Raw genomic sequence first — 21,430 nt, 5'->3', positions numbered from 1 at the left:
GAGAGAGAGAGAGAGAGAGAGAGAAAGAAAGAAAGAAAGAAGAATAAATACGGTATACAGACAGAGAGGCACTCAGACCAATGAGGCTGGGCAGCCAGTTGTTTAAATAAGGTCAATACACATACCCTCTCTCTCTCTCTCTCTCTACACATAATGTATAGTGTATGTAAAAGGCTACACTAAAATTGTGTTAGACAGTCTCACACAAAAACAAAGCCATACACATACAGACATGCTCGAATTTGTTTGTACCCCTCCCTCCACAAAAAACGAAGAATGCACAATGTTCTCTGAATAACTTGAAACTGACAAAAGTAATTGGCATCCACCATAGTTTATTCCATATTTAGTAGAAATCAGGCTTTGCTTTAGATTTTTTATTCAAAATAATATTGTAAATAATAAAACAAATGAAAACGTCCCAAATGATGGGACCCCTAACCTAATATTTTGTTGCACAACAAACGTTTTCTGTAGCTCTCAATGAGTCTTCTGCACCTGTTAACAGGTAGCTTGGCCCACTCTTCCTGAGCAAACTGCTCCAGCTGTCTCAGGTTTGATGGGTACCTTCTCCAGACTGCAAGTTTCAGATGTTTGATAAGATTCAGATCAGGACTCATAAAAGGCCACTTCAGAATACTCCAATGTTTTGTTCTTATCCATTCTTGGGTGATTTTAGCTGTGTGTTTTGGGTCATTATCCTGTTGGAGGACCCATGACCTGCGACTGAGTCAGAGCTTTCTGACACTGGGCAGTACGTTTCGCTGCAGAATGCCTTGATGGTCTTGAGATTTCATTGTGACCTGCACAGATTCAAAGCACCCTGTGCCAGATGCAGAAAAGCAGTCCCAAAACATAACCGAGCCTCCTCCAGTTTCACTGTAGGTATGGTGTTCACTTCTTTGAAAGCTTGGGATTTTTCTTCTGTCAACAAAGAGCTGATGTGAATTGGCAAAAAGCTCCAGTTTTGACGCTTCTGTCCAAAGGACATTCTCCCGGAAGGATTGTGGCTTGTCAATATGAACTTTAGCTAATTCCAGTCTGACTTTTTGGTTTTTCTTTCAGAAGTGGAGTCCTCCTGGGTCTTCTTCCATGCTCAAAAAGCGACGGATGGTGCGATCAGAAACTGACGTACGTACCTTCACCTCGGAGTTCAGCTTGTATCTCTTTGGCAGTTATCCTTGGTTCTTTTTCTACCATTCGCACAATCCTTCTGTTCAATCTGGGGTCGATTTTCCTCTTGCGGCCGCGCCCAGGGAGGTTGGCTACAATTCCATTGACCTTAAACTTCTTAATAATATTTGCAACTGTTGTCACAGGAACATCGATCTGCTTGGAGATGGTCTTGTAGCCTTTACCTTTACCATGCTTGTCATTTATGTTCTTTCTGAGCTTCTCACACAACCTTTATCCTTTGCTTTCTCTGGTGAATGTTCAGTGTGGTGCAAAATGAAACCAAACAGCACAGTGACTACTTTTCTCTGTTTAAATAGGCTGAATGACTGATGACAAGATTGGATACATGTGTGATACTTAAAAAAACTAATTAGTTTGAAATATCACTATAATCCAATTATGTATTATCTTTTCTAAGGGGTACCAACAGATGTGTCCATGCCATTTTAGAATATCTTTGCAGAATAAGCAATAATTCATCTCTGTTTACAGCTTCTTTGCATTATTCTATGTTATACCGAAGGCATGCAAGTATACATGTTACAATAGCTTTTAATTAATTGGATCACTCTTCAGGAGGAATTAAGCATTATTTCAATGAGCTGTAAGGGTACCACAAAATTTGACCACGTCTGTATATACATTTCTGGCAGAGCTCAGATCACATCCACATCAGATAGAGCCTCATGTAACTGTATATCAAAGGTTTCACACGAACACAAAAGTATAAAGCCACCAAAACTGCTATCCCCAAAAAAACTATAAAATTCAGCATGACATCATCAAATCTAAACACCTCCGATCAGCACAGAATATCAGTGAGGGTTGTGTTTTTCCATGATGATGTTATATGGAACTAATCAATGTTGTAAAAAAAAATAAAGCTACTGCCAATGAGAGAACAGCTAACAGCAACTTTTTATGTTAATTTTGAGTATATTTTCATGGAATACAACACTGATACACTGGTAAGGATACCCAGAAGGTTGGAAGCATATTTGATAAGCCATACAACCCTGTTTTAAGTAAACTCTATCATTTACTTGCTTACAAGACCAAAACCAGAGACTCCAAACCATCGTAAACTTCTGTTCTGATAGTCAGTTCTCATACTGTGCAGCATTAGAAACATTGCACATACTGTGTAATTTCACTCTTTAGTTTGCTATGGACCGTTTCAGCGGCAACAATATAAACAAACTTAACTTCCTCAAGACCTACGCAAAGAATTAATAAGTGTTGAGTAGTTTTAAATTAATTGAACACAATTAATATACGATTCAATATTAATATTAATTAATATTTACATAAATTCAATATAAAAAAAATTGTTATATTACCAAACACAGACCGGAAGTTAACTTGGGGCCAGCATGTGCGCCTGATGAAACTGTCTATATAAAATTACATACATTTTCAACATCAGTAAAGGTTAATAATAAGGTGCTTATTACCAAAGCATTGCAGTACACATTTCATTTGTGTTCTGCTGTATTATAATTCGTATGATTCGTAAAAACTAATTATATTGCATATTATATTATTAATTCTATTTTTAACAGGTAAATTCATCCAGATATAAAAGTAACCTAACCTAAAAGAGACAATCCAGACTAATATTAACATAAAGGGGCGGTTTCCAAGAGAGGGATTATTTTAAATTTTTTGCGTAGTTTAAGCAAACATTACTTCCCGAAACATCACTTGTATGCTTTTTGAGAAAACGCAAAGGCACTGATGTATTTTAGATATGTCAGAGCAAGTTGCTTTCAGTTTGGACTGCTCTTACATTTATTTATATGAAAGGAACAGGTCACTCCATGACAAAATAATATGCGAACCAATCCCAAATGTAAACTCTGCTCTCTTTTGTGTTTAACTAGTTCAATTGTACTCTGTCTCTAAACACATATGTACTGTACACACACGCACATTTAGGAAAGTTTATGCCAGATGGGCTCACAACTTGTGCATGTCTCCTAGCAACAAGTGTACTGATTTTAGTCAGTCCCCTCTAATAATGAACCAACAGAGACAGGGAAACCTGAGCAAGGTTTGTAGGGTATTACATAGCATTCCTCGCAGACCTCTGTTCTGTGAATTAACCCAGTCCAAACACTAGCAGTAAACACTGTCAATTTGTTTTGCTGGTGTTTGTCTGGCTACTGTACGCTGCAAACCTCAGTCTTCTGTTATGGCAGCTTGACGTACTATCCACTGATACGCATACACACGTTTCTCTTGTTTTCACCACACACTCTCTCTCACATCTCACATATTAACATGTTGCATGGAGGAGTGCTTGAGGGTGTGCGTGTCTGTCACTAGTTGTAAGATTAGGCTATTTATGCCCCTTTAATGCAAATTTCGTGACCTTCTCTCAACCCAACCTTACGACCTTGCCGTGTTTGATCCACCATCCGCTTAACTGACTCATTTTTTATTATAAACACACAAGATTTACATGTTAAATGAGAGTGTGAGTTTACACACACACACCATCATTGGCCTTTACCAATGACAGGTATAGGCAGGTACAGGTTCACATGTTTGATCACAGCTTCAGTACAGAGGGGCTGGCGATAAACATCATCCACATGCACACACACACGCTCTTGCTCACATTTACTCACACAAACGCAGAATTCTTTCACACGTAAGGCGCTTTAACAACAGTCTGTCTGCGGGTCCATGGAAAGACAAGCCACCCACGGACCACCCACAGACTCTTCAGAGACTGTCTGATACATATTGCACAGAAAAAGGCAAGCTTTTTTTAATGATAAGATCAAATCTGATTGGCTGGCTTAATGCAACTTAAGAAATCATTATGCACCAGTTTTCTCCAGTCTATCACCAGTAACGTTCCAAATCTACTAACCAACATCAAAAACAACAACAAAAACATTGATAGTCTTGAAACCAAGGCTCGTACAGACATTGTACATTTTTTCATTGAATAATTTCTCATCAAAAAAGATCATGCATATATTAGCTAGATTAGTGGTTCTCAAATTTTTCATATCAAGTACCACATCTAATAAAATTAGACGTCACATGCATATCACAAAAAAAATAAAAAAAACAGCAATCTTCACTTGCCCCACAATTTGTAATGTGGAAGCACCTGCTATTGGGATGTTGCTATACATGTCCAATTCAACATGTACCACAGTTCTAGTTGGGCTACATTATGCATGCATTTATGAAAAGAACAGATGAACAACTATGATTAAAATATGAACAATAAAATGAAACTTTTAGGGTACTATTCATTGTCCGTTTGGAATCAAAGTCTCAAACCTAGTTCTCATAAACCTGTAGGCTGACCAGTGTGTAATTAAACGCATAATGTCAGCCTGATGCAGAGGCAGCTCTCCTCCGATTTCATGTTTTACCTCAGACAGAAGACTTCTCGTGGCAGTTAAAATGTTGAGGCTGTTGCTGCACTCTAGCTATGGTACACTGAATGTAGAGATGACTAAAGCCACAGGCTGGGCAAGATCGATCTGCATATGACATCTAACTAACGTGAGATCGATTCAAAACCTGTGCTTAGCTTTCTGCTAAGATTTGCGATTCATCAAAATTATTAAAAAACTGAAATTATTTTGCAATTTAATTTATATTGCCATTCAATAATTCATTCACTTTTCAAGTACCCCTTTTTAACCGAAACGTTTCAAGAGTCTAAATGTAGTAAATCTAGGCATTTTCAAGTACCTATTTTCAAGGGTTTTCCAGGGCTTACATCTAATAATTCAAGCATTTTTTTTTAATTCCAGCACCTTTACATTTAGCTTTTTATCATTCATGCTCTATTCAAGTACCTCTTTAAAAGGTTTTTCAAAACGTGTATCCTACTGCACGTGTCAAAATGAATTATTTAATTAAAAAATAATTTAGCAGTATAAGAATTAATTCTCAATCCATTCATTTTAAAACAAGCAGAACTGATAAAACAAGCAGTCACAGACAGCACTTATTTAATTAAAGACACAGAAACACCAACTAAAGAAACACGACCCTAATGGTATGTATCACTAAATTACCACCAAACATACTACTAAATCTACTGTTTTTAATATTGGAATTAAAAAAATATTAAAAGGCTAAATATTAACATTTGACCTCAGTTTTACCCTCAGTAGTTATTTATTCATTTCATCATTGTTGACTATGCGATACTGACACAAAAAAGCCTAGCAGGGTAATAGTCACTGTCCACCTCTTTGTATCAATCTTTATAGTCATATACATGTATACATAAAAACACACCGTGTCTGTGTTAGATTACAACTGACACACAGGTGTATGAGTCTGTCTTTCTGGCTAATTGGCAGCGTTAAGTGATGCTGACGGCAATATGACTCGAAGGGTCTGTTCTCTGTCACTAAGATCCAGTCACCGCAGAGAGCTTTACTCCCAGGACAGATGGAGTCTGTGGTGTCGTGCGCTGACGTCACAAACAACAGACACTCCACAGTAGCGGACTAGGGTTCCCACAGCGCCCGCCCCAGAAAGCTTTATGGGAAACATTATGGTAAACAGCTGTTCGCTTAAAGATCTGAAGGTATTGGAAATGTTATGTGTGTCTAAAATTTCTCAAATGGAATCAGGGATTGCAGATCAAAAATAAAGCAAAGTAGTTGAAATGAGCACCTGTACCTAGGTGCATGGATAAGTCTAGCTGATTCTACTACTTCATAAAGCTGTTTTGATCATGAATTAGCTGTATATTGGGTGAACCAATTTATTAATTCTATTCAGTTGATCAGTGACAACAAAACACACTTGTGTCCATGAGCTCGAAGCAGTTTGTTACGTGGGCCAGTGTATGTCTAACACTGAGGAGACGTCATTAATGGAAGGTAATTATGCATCCTCAGTCATAATGTGAAGGGAAGTGAGGCCATGATGTTAAAAAGTTAGTCATTAATACTGTGAAATAGTAAAGAAAGCACGCTCACACAACACTGATTCTCATATGCACATGAGTGGTTTAGCATGACAGGTTGGGAAAAACTAGAAACCAGCCTTTTGCAAATGACAATTAAATTGTTTGTATTTCAACTCCCTCTTGTTAGATTTTTTCTAGTCCACGAGTCAACGTATATTTTGTCAAACTGTAGAAAGAAAAAATATATTTTAAATGAACATCTGAGACATATATTTCAAGTCATCACTTTACTAAAATCAAGCTTCTGATTAAACGTATTAATTAGGGTGTTTTTTAGAACAACACCTGCCTCTTGAAAAACTCCTTCTGACAAACCAAACTGCAATTAAAATAAACAGTTACCAACTTATTACATGTTTACCATATTAAAAAAAGGAAACAAAATGAAACAATGTATTGCAAAATATTAATATTGGTGTGGTTGATTTACTGTGTAACAGTGCATTCAAAATTCTGTCATATCAAATATTTTCTTCTGTTTATTTCATGCAACCTGCGGTCTGTCTGAAACCAGCTTACATCTAGCATAACCACTGCCACACGGAAACATTTATTTTTAATAACACAAATGTCAATTGTCTATTTAGATGACCATGAGCTTATCTACAACAAAGACATCTACAAAGACAAAAAAGTCCCTCTTAACTTTCTTTCGTCCTTGATATGTTTACCCTGATGGAGGAATCACTGCTTTGAAACAATTTTTAAACTATAATAAACTAAGTAAAAATTCTAGAAAAAAAACATTTTGAACTGAACTGCATCATTTCTTCATTAAAAACTAAATTTAAATAGAAAAGCAAACAGGATTCACAATTGCAATTCTAATGTGAATTTATAATGCAGAAATTATATTTAAAACATGCAATTTCTCAGCAAGAATGAGGCCCTATGCTTGAATGTTATAATATACACATAACATATAAACTGAATATTTTTCTATTATGATTTGATGTTGGTTCATATAGATTTAATTATATTCATCAATATATTTATTTTCAGTGTAATGTCCGCTTGTGTTTAATCTTATATCAAATTATAACTCGCTTACGTTTTCCTTGTATTATGAATCATCATGAGCCTTGAAATGTTCAGCTCTCTTTAAATACATTTCTTAACTGCATTTGAAATTTTGCTACGGTACAATAATGAACTTAACAAAATAAATATAAAAATGATATACAAATATAACAAAAACATAAATGTACAGTAAATTACAGTGGGAAAATGCTATTCCAGCCACCCATATACACAAACAGAGACTACGGCTGAGACATTTGTTTGCATGTGATTGGCTGTGATCGTTTTGAAATTCTTGACCATATAAAGGAAAGTACACGGAAGGTAAAAAAACAAGTATTAACTGTCAAATACATTTTAAATGCAGTGTTATAAAAATAACAAGACTTTAGTTCATGAAAGCTGATAACACTAGTAGCCTAACAAAGGTCATAAACAAGAAACGATGGCCAATTAACAGTTCCCCAGATGCTAGACTGACGTGTGATGTGGCAGAAACCACAGGCTTGTAATTGTGATTATCTACTGGACCGTTCAAAGCCAAAAGTTAAGCCTTTAGAGGTAAGGCCTTCTTCTCTTCCTTACCTTTATACTGATCTCAGTTCCAGAGTTGTGCACGTGCTTCATTATGGTTGCCACAAAAGAGGCCACCGCTTCTCTGACCATAAAATATTTACCAACAAGCTCTTTCTCTCTCAGGCTCTATAGGAGAGTTAGCCTCAGTGCAGTGCAAGGTAAGATCACCTATCTGATCAGGACAACCACATGATACAGCAGGATACTAATTGGGCTTCATTTTACATAAATGATGGCATCGCCTCCACTCAAGCGTGCTTCTGAACTCTCACAGGTAAACCACTAGCTCCGGTTGCACAGAAACAGTCAGTATGAAATAAAGGCTTAAATCAAACTGCTACACTATTTATTCAGATCTAGCTGACATCATAACACTCGCTCACCCAGTAAAAGGAATTTTACAACCAGTAATGAGGTTACTAGGCCACACGGCAGACTCTTTCTGTGTGGTCTCGCTTCTCAAGGTCTGCTTCCTGAATGCTTCGTTCCTGCTTTTGCGGCCAACGTTAATAGTACAGAGAGAAATAAAAGGCCATAAGAGTTTGTGCCGCCAGAGAAACAAGTGTATTTAGTAGGAAGATCACTGCGGATACTCACCTTGACAATAGGGTGTCCACCAGACGTTGCTTTAATGGCCCCTCGGCTGCCTTCGGTCTCATAATGGGCTCTGTGGTGAGCTTTGGGATGAACCTCGATTTTCAACTCAAACTGTCCGTACTGATTTGGCAAGGGCCAGTCCAAGGGAGGAAGGGATGACGCCCTGTATGAAGACCAAGAGAAACATAAACAGGGCATGTACACAATGCATAATGAACAGCTTTTTTAGTAACGACATAAGAGTCCTAAATAGTTTCCCTTGTTGTTTTAAGTAACACAAACCTAAAAGCAAAGATTTTAATAAATAAGAAAATACCAATGGAAATCTTGCATGTATCATAAACATAACAGCCTTGAAAATATGTAGGCCAGAAACTTAAAATACTTCTCAATATCCTATATTATATGATAAAATATCATATCATTTCACATAACATACAGCTGAAGAAACAATTAAGAGATTGTTTCAAAATTATTTTCTGTTTTTCGGGGTTGATTTGGTTAAAATTCAACAGACACTCGACTGGAATGGCCACGGCTGTATACAACATATCATATATGATATATTGTTTCTAGGGCTGTCAAAATTAACGCGTTAACGCGAGATGATTAATTTCTGGAATTAACGGCGATAATTTTATTAACGCATTAACGCATTCCCGCCATGTTTTACCCACAATTCAACCCCCGCCGCGTTCATTCCTCGTCGCGTAAACAGCATGGGTGACACGAGCGAGCTGGAGGTGTCGGAAGTACCCGTTGGCCCTCTGGATGGACAAGAACTGTAAACTGATTAATATGGTCGAGGACACGGGCCTCGCAGAAGTTTTGAAAGCGACAACTTTAGACGCATTCTACAAGCTACCGTCGAGAGGCACAGTGATGACTAAAATCAACTGACGCTAAAAATAAAAACGAAGGAAGAGGATTTGGCGTCAGCGGAATATGTTGCTTTGAAAGGAGACCACTGGACCTCCGTTAGTAACAACAATTATCTGGGCTGTGACGGCGCATCACATCACTAAAACATGGAAAGTAATGTTGTTTGCTTTAACCTTAATGAAAACAGAAGAGCGTCACTTTGTAGAGGTATGTGCTCAACAGTTTCAAATCGTGGCACACAAGTGGAAAATTGAAGAAAAAATAGATTTCTCGAAAAGAAAAATGTTCCATTCACCTATTTGCTAAGAGCAATGGCTAAATTGCAAAAATTGTTTAGAATTAAAATAGTTTTTTGGATTTGTAAATAATAATAATGAAGAGAAAAATGTAATATCCGCTTCTTGTCATTTATCTTTCTGTTCTGAGAACAGTAGGCTACACACAAAACGTGAATTTTTTCAATCATATTTAGTATTGTGATTAATCGAAATTAATTCAAGAAACCTTGTGATTAATTAGATTAAAAATTTTAATCGTTTGACAGCCCTAATTGTTTCATAATATAGTATAATATTGCTACAGAGCATTTGGAATACAGTGCACAATTAGGTTGCACATGCATTCTTTTTCACTTAACTTGTAAAATTCCCCCCAAACAATAAAGTTAAATAATGTAAATAATATGTAAATAATTCCTCATAGTACTTTTCATTTTTAGGTGACCTTTTGTGAACTCATTTTCATTCCTCACTGTTTTCTTAATTAATTTCTATGCACTTCCTCTACTTCTCCTGGGCACCCCTCTCCAACAGGACGACATATACATGCCCGCTGTCATAGTTACATGAACAGGATCGCCAGGGGAACCTGAGACAGCTGAATGTGAGACCATAGTGGCCTTCTGGCCTGTGGACATCAAACGGCTTTATTTGGTGGATCTTTAAACTAACCTTACAAACCGGGGCAAAGAATCACTAAAAAAAGCAAAAAGTGGCACAGTTCACCCAAAAAGGAAAATACTTTTTATTATTTAATCACCCACAAGTTGTTTCAAACCTGTATAAATTACTTTGTTCATATGAACACATAGGAAGATTTTTGGATAAATGTTAGCAATTCTCAGTTTCTGGAAATCATTGACTTCCATAAGGGGGAAAAATAAAACGATAGTCAAAGGTGCCCCAGATTGGTTTGCTTTGCTAAATTCTTCAAAATATCCAATTTTGTGTTCAACTATGGTTCTACTATGGTAGTGAATGATGTCCCATATATTTAAATTGCTAACATTTTTCCAAAATTCTTAAAAAAAACTAAGATATTTATACACGTTTGGAAAAAATTGAAGACAGTGAATAAATGAAGACAGAAATTTCATTTGTGGGCAAACTGTCCCTTTAACATTTTCTTTTACATCGTGCCACTTTGTCTGACATTATTTCGTCAAAATGGTCTTCATCAAAATCATAGCAAACACATCATGAATATTTGATACTGTTCAGTGTATGTGTCTTCATCTGAAGGTGTGTTATGTTTTGCTGGCTCTCCCTACTATACATTACAGCTTAATGCACTGCCAATACTTTACCCTGCCACAGCACACTCATCTGTTAAACCAGACAAGCTTCTAGATTTTTCTATTGCTGCTGACAGACAGAGCAGCCCGCACACACACACACACACACAGGTCCGATGGCAGACAGCAGGAGTTGTAGGATCATATAGCAGGGATCAAGTATCATGTCTCTGTTGGATGGCTATAAAGATGTTAGTCAACACTGCGTGCTGTTTTCACTGGAGGTTTCTTGACGTGTTTGTTAAAGAGAGAGCGAGCAGATCACGAGGGTGTTTTTTTCCTATGTGACAATCAAGTCAGTGTGCTTGCTATACATTGTGTTTTATTAATAATTATTAATGGGTCCAGACAGACTTACAAAGTGTGTGTATGCGTGTGCTGGTGTGGTCAATAACAGAATCACTGTGGGTAGAGAAATGTTTGCAGCCCTCAGCCACATGCTCTCTTTACTGATTTATGTTAATATAGAGGCCAGGGCACACACATAGACCATCTTCATCTGACTAACGCATACACGCACACACACACAGTCATTATCTGATGCACAGATATGGATAGCAGACACACATTTAACCCTTTCTGTTGACCGGCTCACTCTATGCAAAACTGGTTTGTGCTGATCAGCCTAAAAACATCCTAAAAAACATCTCAAAACATCTTAAATAAATATTTTCTAAAAACAAACAAATATGTTTGTACAATTATATTTTAGTCTACAATTTTTTTTCATACATACTCTTGATCAAAATGATTCTAAAATTTCTTCATTCTTAAAGCTACAGTTTAAAGAGTAAAATAAATAAGGGATTTCTCAAACAAGCTAGCGGATAGCTAGACACTACTTCCGCATTTGTCCACGACACTGTTGTCATGCGGCTTCTCCGTCAGTAAAGGCGGTACCAAAGGGTAACGCGGATATGATGCAATTGACATGTGACTACACAGCACATCGTGAAATTACACGATTTACAAGTAGTTGGAAACATTTGAGATTTAAGTACTAAATCTCAAACAAAATACAGTGTAATATATAACACTGATCAAGTGTTTTTTGGATATCTTACTGCAAAATTGTTACAAACAGCACCTTTCAGTTACCCTACATATGTATGAGTCAGCTCTCCTAAGTTAAAGGTTTAAGAACAACTTTTTTGTTGTCACAGATATGAACACTTGCAGTAGATGTTTTATTGAGAAATATTGCAGAACTTTACCCACATGAACTTAGCACACCTTGGTCATATAATAAACCAATAACAGCAATGTGGCTAATAATTCAATTCTACAGTGACTGCTGATAAGAGCTCTTAAAAACAAAATGCATACAAGAGTTTACCTGAAAATAGGTGTGTGTCCTGGTTTGGGTTTGTTCCAAGTGAAGTGAGACGGAACAGAGAGAAACTGTTCTCCGGGTCCGTCCTTCTTCAACCCGTGCATGCCGTCCTCAGCGGGAGAGTCTAGTAAGGGAGAAACATTCCCAGAATCATCCATGCCCAGGTCACCCTTCCCTGCCTGGATTGCTGCTGTACAGTCTTGTGAAGTTTTCCTTGTTTTGGAAGGTATGTCGGCCTCAGATGGACAACATTGGAAAGGAGACATGCCCATCGACGGGCTTCCAATCCATGTGTCTTCGGTCACGCTACCCCTGGGCGAGTGACCGGGTGTTGCCGTCGGGGAGTGATGGGGTGATAAAGACCCCATGTAGCATATGTCTGCGCTGGAGTGGCGTCTTTTCCCGCAGGGTGATGTTGGGCGAGAAGAGGTCCTTGATGGTGAGCGAGGACTCAGCCAGTTTTCGTCTGTGACGCTCGTACGGGGTGAGTGGCATGGTGACTGGCGGGGCGATAGAGAATGGGAGTGTGAATGAGGAAGAGAGTGTGCGAATGCTGGCTGATGATGATGATGCTGTTGCCACACTTCCTCCTGTGGTCCGGCCTGTGGAGAACAGCCCGGCGAGGTGAGCGGCGACCCGAGTGTGAAACGTGCCGCTGCTTCGTTCAGTTCCGAATCCACATCGTCGTAAACATGTGAGATGGATTCACAGGACGACGCGTCGGAGAACCAGCTACGAGAGGACAGGCTACTGCATGGGCTTGGGCTCAGGGAAGAATCTCGGTAGGAGTGATCTAGAGGCAGGTACAAGTGATCACGAGACAGTGGTCTGTCATGGTAGTCTCTGTCTGGACCCTTCGCTCTCATGTCATTCTCACTGGCTTCCATTTCCTGCTGGCAGCTGGGGGAGATGGAGGTAATCTGGATGCTGGGACATTCAAAAGCCTTGGGTGGGCCGTTCCCTCCTCCACCCACCCCTGTGGGTGTGTATTTAGAGTCCGGAGGCTCGTAGCTGGGCTCGTAGGCCTTGTGGTGGGCCTGCAGGTAAGGAGACGTGGCAATGAATTGGGCTGCGGGTGGCCCTCCATGGCGTTGAAGACTGTGTGACTGGGTGACCACTGAAGGCGGTTGGCCCACATTGAGGATGTAAAATGAGGTGTTATCATCTGGTTCTAGATCTAAAAAAACACAAAAAACAACACACAGTATGAGATCAACAGAAAAATTGAAACAAGACAATAAGCATTTTAATAGAGCATAGGCTCATCCAAACCGATAACGATTACTATAAAGATAACTGTAAACATAACTGAATAACTGTACACACCAACGAACAATAACGTTACTATGCAGTTTCACATCTTAAATAGGGATGGCCATTGTTCAATAATTTCATATTTGAATATTTGAGCTCATAAAAAATGAATATTCGAAAATTTATTTAATTAAATTAAGTTAATAAAGACGTAAATTTTTACGTTTTTGCTTAGTCCGGTTTCACATCAAGCTTATAATTATCTTTAAATATCCATAACAAATTAATATTACATCCTGTATACAGGTTTTTTAATGTTGAAAAAACAAAAAAAGGAAAAATTCAAAAATTCATACAAACTGCATTTAAACCTGCGCGGAACGGTTTAATACAAAATGAAAACATACACGACAAAACGCAATGTATACTGACAGTCTGTGATGCATGTCATATGATATATGGTTAGCTTGTTTATTATTGTTCTGCACCAATTTTGAACATTCAGTTTATGCAATGGTGAAAAATTTTTATAAATACAGTGCCCACCACTATTATTGACAGCCGTGGTAAATATGAACAAAGAAGGCTGTACAAAAAATCTGCATTATGTCTCGTTTTGATCTTATAATTTAAATCTTTAAAATTCCAGTAAAACAATTTGAATATCAGGTCTAACATAGGGACCTGGTGCTCAGGCATCTAGAACGTTTGGGGTTACGGGTAAACCGGTAAAAGAGCAGGCTATCCCCCACACAGAGCATTTTTTCTCGGCATGAACTTGGCTCTGTCTCCATGACAGCGCAGCTGACTCCCGAGCGCACACAGTCAGTGCTGAACTGCTTGAACCTTTTCAGGCCAGAACCAGTGGTCTCCCTGAAAAAATTTCAGAGGCTCCTTGGGCACATGGCGTCCTCGGCTCGGGTTATCCCCGTCGGGTTGATGCACATGAGACCGTTCCTGCACTGACTAGAGAGTTGGGTTCCCAGGAGAGCGTGGCACACCGGCAGCAGGCGTATTATCATCACGCCTCCCTGCCGACGCACCCTAAGCCCCTGGTCTTCAAAAAGCTATTTACGGATGGGGGTCCCTCTCAGGCAGGTTTACAGGCGTGTCGTGGCGGTGACAGATGCCTCCCTGCAGGGTTGGGGTACCGTGTGCAACAGGCACGCAGGGTCACAGCTCTTTGTCTGTTTTGGAGGTCAGCAGAAGGGGAGGGCTGTCTCCAAACAGAGCTTGGCACTTTGATTGTGGACGCCGCCATCGCTACCGGTCCCAAGATCACCTATGCCCACTGGCAGTGAGGGCACACTCCACCCGGAGTGTATCCTCATGATCTGGATCCAAGCTTCTCACCTTTAGAGACACAAGGCCTCCGCCCGTGAAGGCCGATGGCAGGGGGTTGCCAATTTTCCAAAGCTCTGGGACCCCCTATCTCTCAATTTCATGCTAGCGCTCACGTCTGACACGCCCAGAGCATTCAAATGGGAATCCTATCTGTCGGGTCGACACAATGTCGAGAGACCGACAGAAAGGGAACGTCGCGGTTACGTATGTTACCTCTGTTCCCTGATGGGTCCTTCATGCCACAACACTTGCCGCCCGCTGCAGCAGTCGAGAGATGCTCTCAGGTTTCTCAGCCCAAAAGGTGAATGAATGCAGCACGTCGTCTCCACTTTATACCCGGATATCCGGGGCCGAATCCGGCATGGCAATTTAATTTTGCCAATTTCATTGGTCATTTCAAAGTCAGTCAGAAGATGATAGGTTTTCAAGACAAACCCCATCTGTCGGTTCGACACAACATCTAGTTCCCTCTATCAGTTCCCTCTATTCTTCGTTGTTGTGAAATAGGCCTGCCCCCAAATAGTCGGCTAAACGTTAGTCGATGTGAAGGAGGCTTGTTCGAATATGTTTTCACTGGTCTGTAAGTCGCGAAAAAAAAAAAAAACTCATGTGATGTCACGCAGTCAGTATACGTGTTAAAACTTCACGCCGCTGCGCAGCTTGGTCAGTGTATGCCATCAAAAGAAACACCGCGATATCAACGTGAACAGTGCCTATGTATGTTAATTAATATTGAGACGCCATTTGGTTCTGCGCGATAATGATAGCCTGACCACAAAAGCACTGAAAGTACGACTTGCAGAACAAATGTACAAGAGATGGGAATTGATGGAAAATCTCGCGACCAGCGTTTATAAACAAGCTGCAGTCTTAGACCCACATTTTAAGATCTTGTCATTCCTTGACACTGACAAATGAGAAGATCCATACTCGGATCTGGCAGAAAGTTTATCTACAGAAGCTGGGCAATATAGGGATCATGACAGCAGTACTACAGTAAATGTGCGATTATTCAACTAATTGTTGAAATTATTGACTACTAGTCAATCGAACCCACAACCTTGCATTGTTAACGCAATGCTCTTACCGCTGAGCTACAGGAAAACCAGAGATTCTGGACATCTTGATCAAATACATAGCATCATGTATTATATCAAATAACAACAGATATACAAATCAAAACCTGACCTGGTCATATAGAAATATTATAATAGGTCATGGTTAGATCTTCCATCAACACATTGGTTCAAAACAAACATCCAAATCAACAAAAAATGGGTCACTGAATACAAAATCAAGATCCTGCCATAGCGATCCCAATTCCCTGACCTGAACCCTATAGAAAATGAGTGGGATGAACTGAAGAAGAGGGACCACCAACATTTTGGAGACATTTTTTATGGAGGAATGGACTCAAACCTCATGAGACTGAAAATAAAACACTGTGTGTATTAAATACAAGGGTGCCAATAATTGTGGCCAACATGTATGGAAGAAAATTTATTTTTTTACAATGTGATATTCCCCCTATTTCGAAATTCCTTCAATCAAATGTTGGAATTTTGTAGATTTTGTAAATAAATGATCAAAACAAAAAACAATGCAGATTTATTTTTACAGCCTTCTTTGCTCATATTTACCAAGGTAGTGGAGGGCACCGTAAATAGAAGAAATACGAAAACCATGCTCGGTGTTCGGCCTTAGGTCAAGTGTATCATTTTTCTTCGGCTTTGGCCAAGAATTTTTATTTCGGTGCATCCATTCTCCTGTTACAATGTTTGTGATAAATTTAAAAACAAAATAAGTAATTGTCACTGTCTGTTAGTTACAATAAAACTTGATGAAATGCAGCGCAAACAGACTACTTTTGTTTCTGCAGATTTGCAACATTTACATGAATGCTTATTTGCCTACTTTCAATGAATCAGTGGAAACAGATATGATTTATCTTGTGTGACATTAAACAGATAAGTGGGATACCTAAAAGCCTGACGGATGTGGAAAAGCTTAATTTCAAAGGACATCTTTATGATGTTCATCTCAATGACGATAGAACAGATGCATAAAATAAGTCATTTATAGAAACTGTAAACGCATACTAAAGTTCACAGTTTAATTGCTCATACTGTATAACAAACACATAAATAATTACTGTCTATTGAGACACTTCAAGGTCTTTGTCTTGGTCTGCTGATAAGGGAGATGAAAGAGAACAGACTATTCTCTCCGTTCTCTCTCTCTCCTTTATTGGAGAGCTGTTCTGAAAGCCTTGAATAGAAATGACTGGATGCAAACAAGCCGCTGGGGAATCTGTAGACACTACAACACTAGCAACAGGTTAACAACAGGAGCCTTATAGCACAACAATACTGATATCACAGTGCGATATCTCAAAGAAAGAGATCCATTTAAAGCAGATGTAATGAGACAGAGGGCCGATGGGGTTGTCAATAGGGAGAATTCTGGGAGGGGTGACGGATGGGCTCAAATCCAGAGAGGAATATCCCGGGCACATCTTTCTAAGGACGCATGTAAAAACACATGGGAAACAAATTTGATCATAGGCACATGCTTTTGCCTGTCACCACATAGAGGCCGACCCTATTAATAACAGCAGCTCACACACAAATGCATACATATACAGTTATAATGTACTAATACTGTATTACTGACACACAGAGCATATTTTGGCTACGCTCTGTTAAAGGTTATTGATGAACTTCCAGTGACTGGGCAGAGGGACCCTGACAGGCCCAGAGAGCAGAGAGCAGTCAGTGGCTACATTCATACAGTAGTTGTGAGTCTGGTTTAAAAGTGCTAAATATCTTTACATTCTTGCACAGTTTGGTTATAACAGAAAGCAACAGCACTCAGTAGATTCACTTTTAAAAGTGCTATCTTAAAGTGAAAGATCACCCCAAAATGAAAATTCTGTCATCATTTTCTCACCCTCTTGTCATTTCAAACCTTTATGACTTTGTTTCTTCTGCAGAACACAAAATAAGATATTTGGAAGAAAATTGGTAACCGAACAGCACTGGAGCCTCCTTCACTTCATTTGTATGGACAGAAAACCAATGCAAGTGAATGGAGGCCAGTTAACAACATTCTTTAAAATATCTTCTTTGGTGTTCTAAGGTAGAAAGAAAGTCAAACAGGTTTGAAATGACAAGATAGTGAGTAATTTTTTTTAACGAACTATAGTTTTAATATGCCCTTGGGCCAGTTGCACAGTAGACTAGTCTTAGAAGTTGGTCATCTAATTATTTTCATCAAGACTGGTCAAATCTTCTTTAAATCAGTTACCCTAATGTCCTTCGGACGAGACAATAAACCAAGGTCCTGACTCTCTGTGGTCATTAAAAAACCCAGACAACCTGGCCAAATTCGCCTTTATGCATCATCATGGCCTCTTTGTCTTCCCAATATGAATTATTATTGGCTTCGTAACTCTATCTCTTCTCCACCAATAAGCAGGTGTGCGGAGGGCGTTTCATGCACAATATGGCTGCCGTTGCATCATCCAGGTGGATCCTGTACATTGGTGGAGGTTGAGGAGATTCCCCCTTCCATGTAAAGCGCTTTTAGTACCCGGAAAAGCGCTATACAAATGTAATGAATTATTAATATTATTACATAAAAAGGTAGATTAGGCTAATTGAAATATGAAAAGTAAAACTGGATAGTCCTAACTAATTGCTAGTCATTGAGACTTATTGTGAGACGCAGTCTTACCTTAGCGGGTTAGTTTACGCAACTGGGCCCTGGTCACCCACTTACTAGCGAGGCTGAACTGATGCCCTCCAGTTGCATATTTAAAGCTCCTAGGTTAAATACCAAGAATTCAGGAAACTCCTACTTAAAAGGGAAAACCACCCCGGATGGATATATAACTGGATGCAATGTCATGTGGCTTGTGTGTTTGGTTGCGCTACAATCAATGGAGGAGTCCGAAAGCTTCAAAAACTCCCCTAAAGGCAGGGTAACCGATTTCCGAATTACGCATTAGACAACTGAGTCGGGCCGAGTACCAAAACAACCTTGTAGCCAATCAGCAGTAAGGTGCACAGTGCACAGGACGGACATTAGCCGAGCGTTAATGAAAGCGAAAGATGGGGGTAGGGGTGTGTTTGTTTTGGTGATTTGAACATCAACAATGGCTTAGAGAAATCGGACACCCTGCCTTTAATTTGCATTCTAGGGGAAAAGGGAGGTCCTAAGGATGTCAAACTACTTGATGGTGAGTAATTAATGGCAGATTTTTCATTTTTGGGGGGAGTTCCTCTTTAATCTCTTACTTGGAGAGGAAGGACTGGAGGACTGTTTTGGAGAACAGGTGTATATGTGTTTGCATGATAAAATGTGTTTGTAAATACATTTGTGAATCTTAAACTCAGTCTCATAAATATTGAGATGTTGCCCTAAAAGCTGAACCCAGCTGTCAAAGAAACAAAGTTACCAAAGAAACAACACTGTGATTTCACATAACACTCGCTTCAATACACAAAGATGTCTTCATACCATGATTCCCCATGTCTGCTGTATGGGGCTCTGGATAAAAGCATCAGCTAAATGACTGAAGGTACATTTAAATGACAGAAGTCAAGGCTGCTCTCTCACTAACTCTCATCCGTGTTTCTCAGTTTTTAATTCAGCTTGTTCTCCATTCTCTCAATGCCATTTCTCATCTCTCTATTTTTAAACCCCCCCCTTTATCTTGCTTTATTTATAGATGCTCCACACACTCCGTGTCATAAGACATGCCTTTTTGTAATGACACAGCTTCACAGACAGGAAGAAGGACAGACCTATGTGTCACACAAGACTCAACATGTCGATCCATTTGTGAACTCTGACCCCCAGGGAAAAAGGCTACCAGGGTGTCAGTTTGGCTCGCAAGCTTTCCTTGCACTTGCACATGCCATACACACAGACGCAAACACAAACATACACATTGGTTTCACAGTCTAAACAACAAAAAGGTTGAACAATCAGAATTCCAGTTGTGCTTTTGTACAAAACTATTCACTGTATTCCCGTTAGATGTCAAACTGACAATTTCTAAACAATTCATCAAATGCTGGAGAATTTTCGAGCAGGCAGTTGTCTTTAACCGGCACAGTATAAAGTCCCTGTTTTGTTTTTACCCACAATTCCATGTCTTACTTTAATAATGAGAAAGACGGGGCCTTGATTAATCCACCTAACACTGGTTGCCAGTACATTAGCATAGCTCCATGAATGATTTCAACGATGTAGACAGAATAAAGGAGAGACCCAGGCACAGATGACAGACATGTGAAGGGTGGTGTCCATTATAAAGAAATGGATGAAGAAATGAAAAAAAAAACAGAGCGATGCTGTGGGAGTGAGAGAGAATGGAAAACGGAAAATAAGTGAAGTTCACCACAACATACTCTCCAAGAACAGCCTGTTCCCACAAAAGACCTTCCTAGACTGCATGATAGAAGCAGGCTGGCTATCCAACGGCCATCAGCTTTCATGATATAGATAACTGCTATGATCTTACTAATGCTTGAATTTAAATGTAGGTCAATTTTTGGGGGTGCGATGACTTCTAATACATGGCTTGTGAAATAAAAATGATTACAAAGCACATTTTAATTCCAAACTCTTATTTGTGTGTGTGTGTGTGTGTGTGTGATGTCTGTTGAAAGCATCAGTAAGAAAAAGCCTGACCCTCATCATCCCCAGAATCGTCTGCTGAAAGGATTTAGTGAAACTATGAAAGGTATTACACATTATCATACTGTTTAGTTACTGCAGCAAGTTCTAATTCAACACTTAAACAATGTGGCAGCCCTGTATAAGAGGTTGTGGTCGACAGAAACCTTTTATCCAGCTCCAAACCACCTAAGAGGGGGGCCACAGTTCCTGGGTCAGTAATACTTTAGTGTTATAATCTATGATGGGCAAAGTAAAACCGATCTTATGCAGTATGGAGTGGAGTCCCAGTGTCTGCCTGTTTACATCAGACACTGTTCAGCTCCACATCAGACTGGCTATCTGGTTAAATAAAGAGCCCTAAGAGGCTTTGCTGTTCCTAAGCTAATAATAGTGGGAAATCGCTGCAGTGTGCTGAGAAGCTCTCAATACCTTACCCAGTCTGTGACACCACAGCCTTTCACCAGTAAAGTCACTCAGAGGTGAGACCTGCTCTTCTGGTCTCTACCTGGGCCAGTGTGTCTCTTACAGTGTGTGTGTTTCATCACAAAATGGCTATGGCTTTCGGCACTGCAAGAGAGTACGTGATGACTGTTGCCTTGGTTCCACAAGCATACACAGGTCTGGAACTATCAACATGAACAAAAATTTATGAAAAATTCATTTCAGCCAATAATTCCTAGAGATGCATCAAAAGGACGACTATGTTTTAGAGTGAAATAAAAACTATTTCAAAAGTTTTTTTAAAGATCCCAGTCTCCGCGATCCAATTTTTCAATCATTAGTTAGTGTGTAATGCTGCTGTTAGAGCATAAACAATACCTGCAAAATGATAAAGCTCAAAGTTCAGTGCCAAGCGAGATATTGTCTTTAACAGAATTTGCTTTTGGACTACAGTAGAACGGCTGGAATCAGACTACAGCCCTCTACTTCCGGGTACATGATGTCACTATTCCGAGTGCTTTTAATAACCTCCGCCCAAAGGAATATGCCCAAAAAGAGTAGTGTTTGGTTATCAGTCATTTCCCTC

The 21,430-nt window shown here is 39.3% G+C and overlaps 1 protein-coding gene across 2 annotated transcripts in view; it reads right to left on the bottom strand.

The window, feature by feature from the left end:
• Window positions 1-21,430, bottom strand: part of nfatc3a (nuclear factor of activated T cells 3a) — a 70,169-nt gene that overhangs the window by 30,613 nt on the left and 18,126 nt on the right. For both annotated transcript variants that reach the window (XM_056743857.1, XM_056743867.1), the window contains exons 2-3: window positions 12,121-13,294; window positions 8,330-8,492 (exon numbers count right to left, since the gene is read on the bottom strand). In XM_056743857.1, the coding sequence (XP_056599835.1) occupies window positions 8,330-8,492; window positions 12,121-13,294 (1,337 nt within the window). The remainder of the gene's footprint in view (window positions 1-8,329; window positions 8,493-12,120; window positions 13,295-21,430) is intronic.

This window comes from Triplophysa dalaica, chromosome 1 (genome assembly GCF_015846415.1).
Source record: "Triplophysa dalaica isolate WHDGS20190420 chromosome 1, ASM1584641v1, whole genome shotgun sequence".
In the NCBI taxonomy this organism is placed as follows: domain Eukaryota; kingdom Metazoa; phylum Chordata; class Actinopteri; order Cypriniformes; family Nemacheilidae; genus Triplophysa; species Triplophysa dalaica.
The sequence above is the reverse complement of the archived record's forward strand: the minus strand, read 5'-3'. Positions and strand labels throughout refer to the sequence as shown.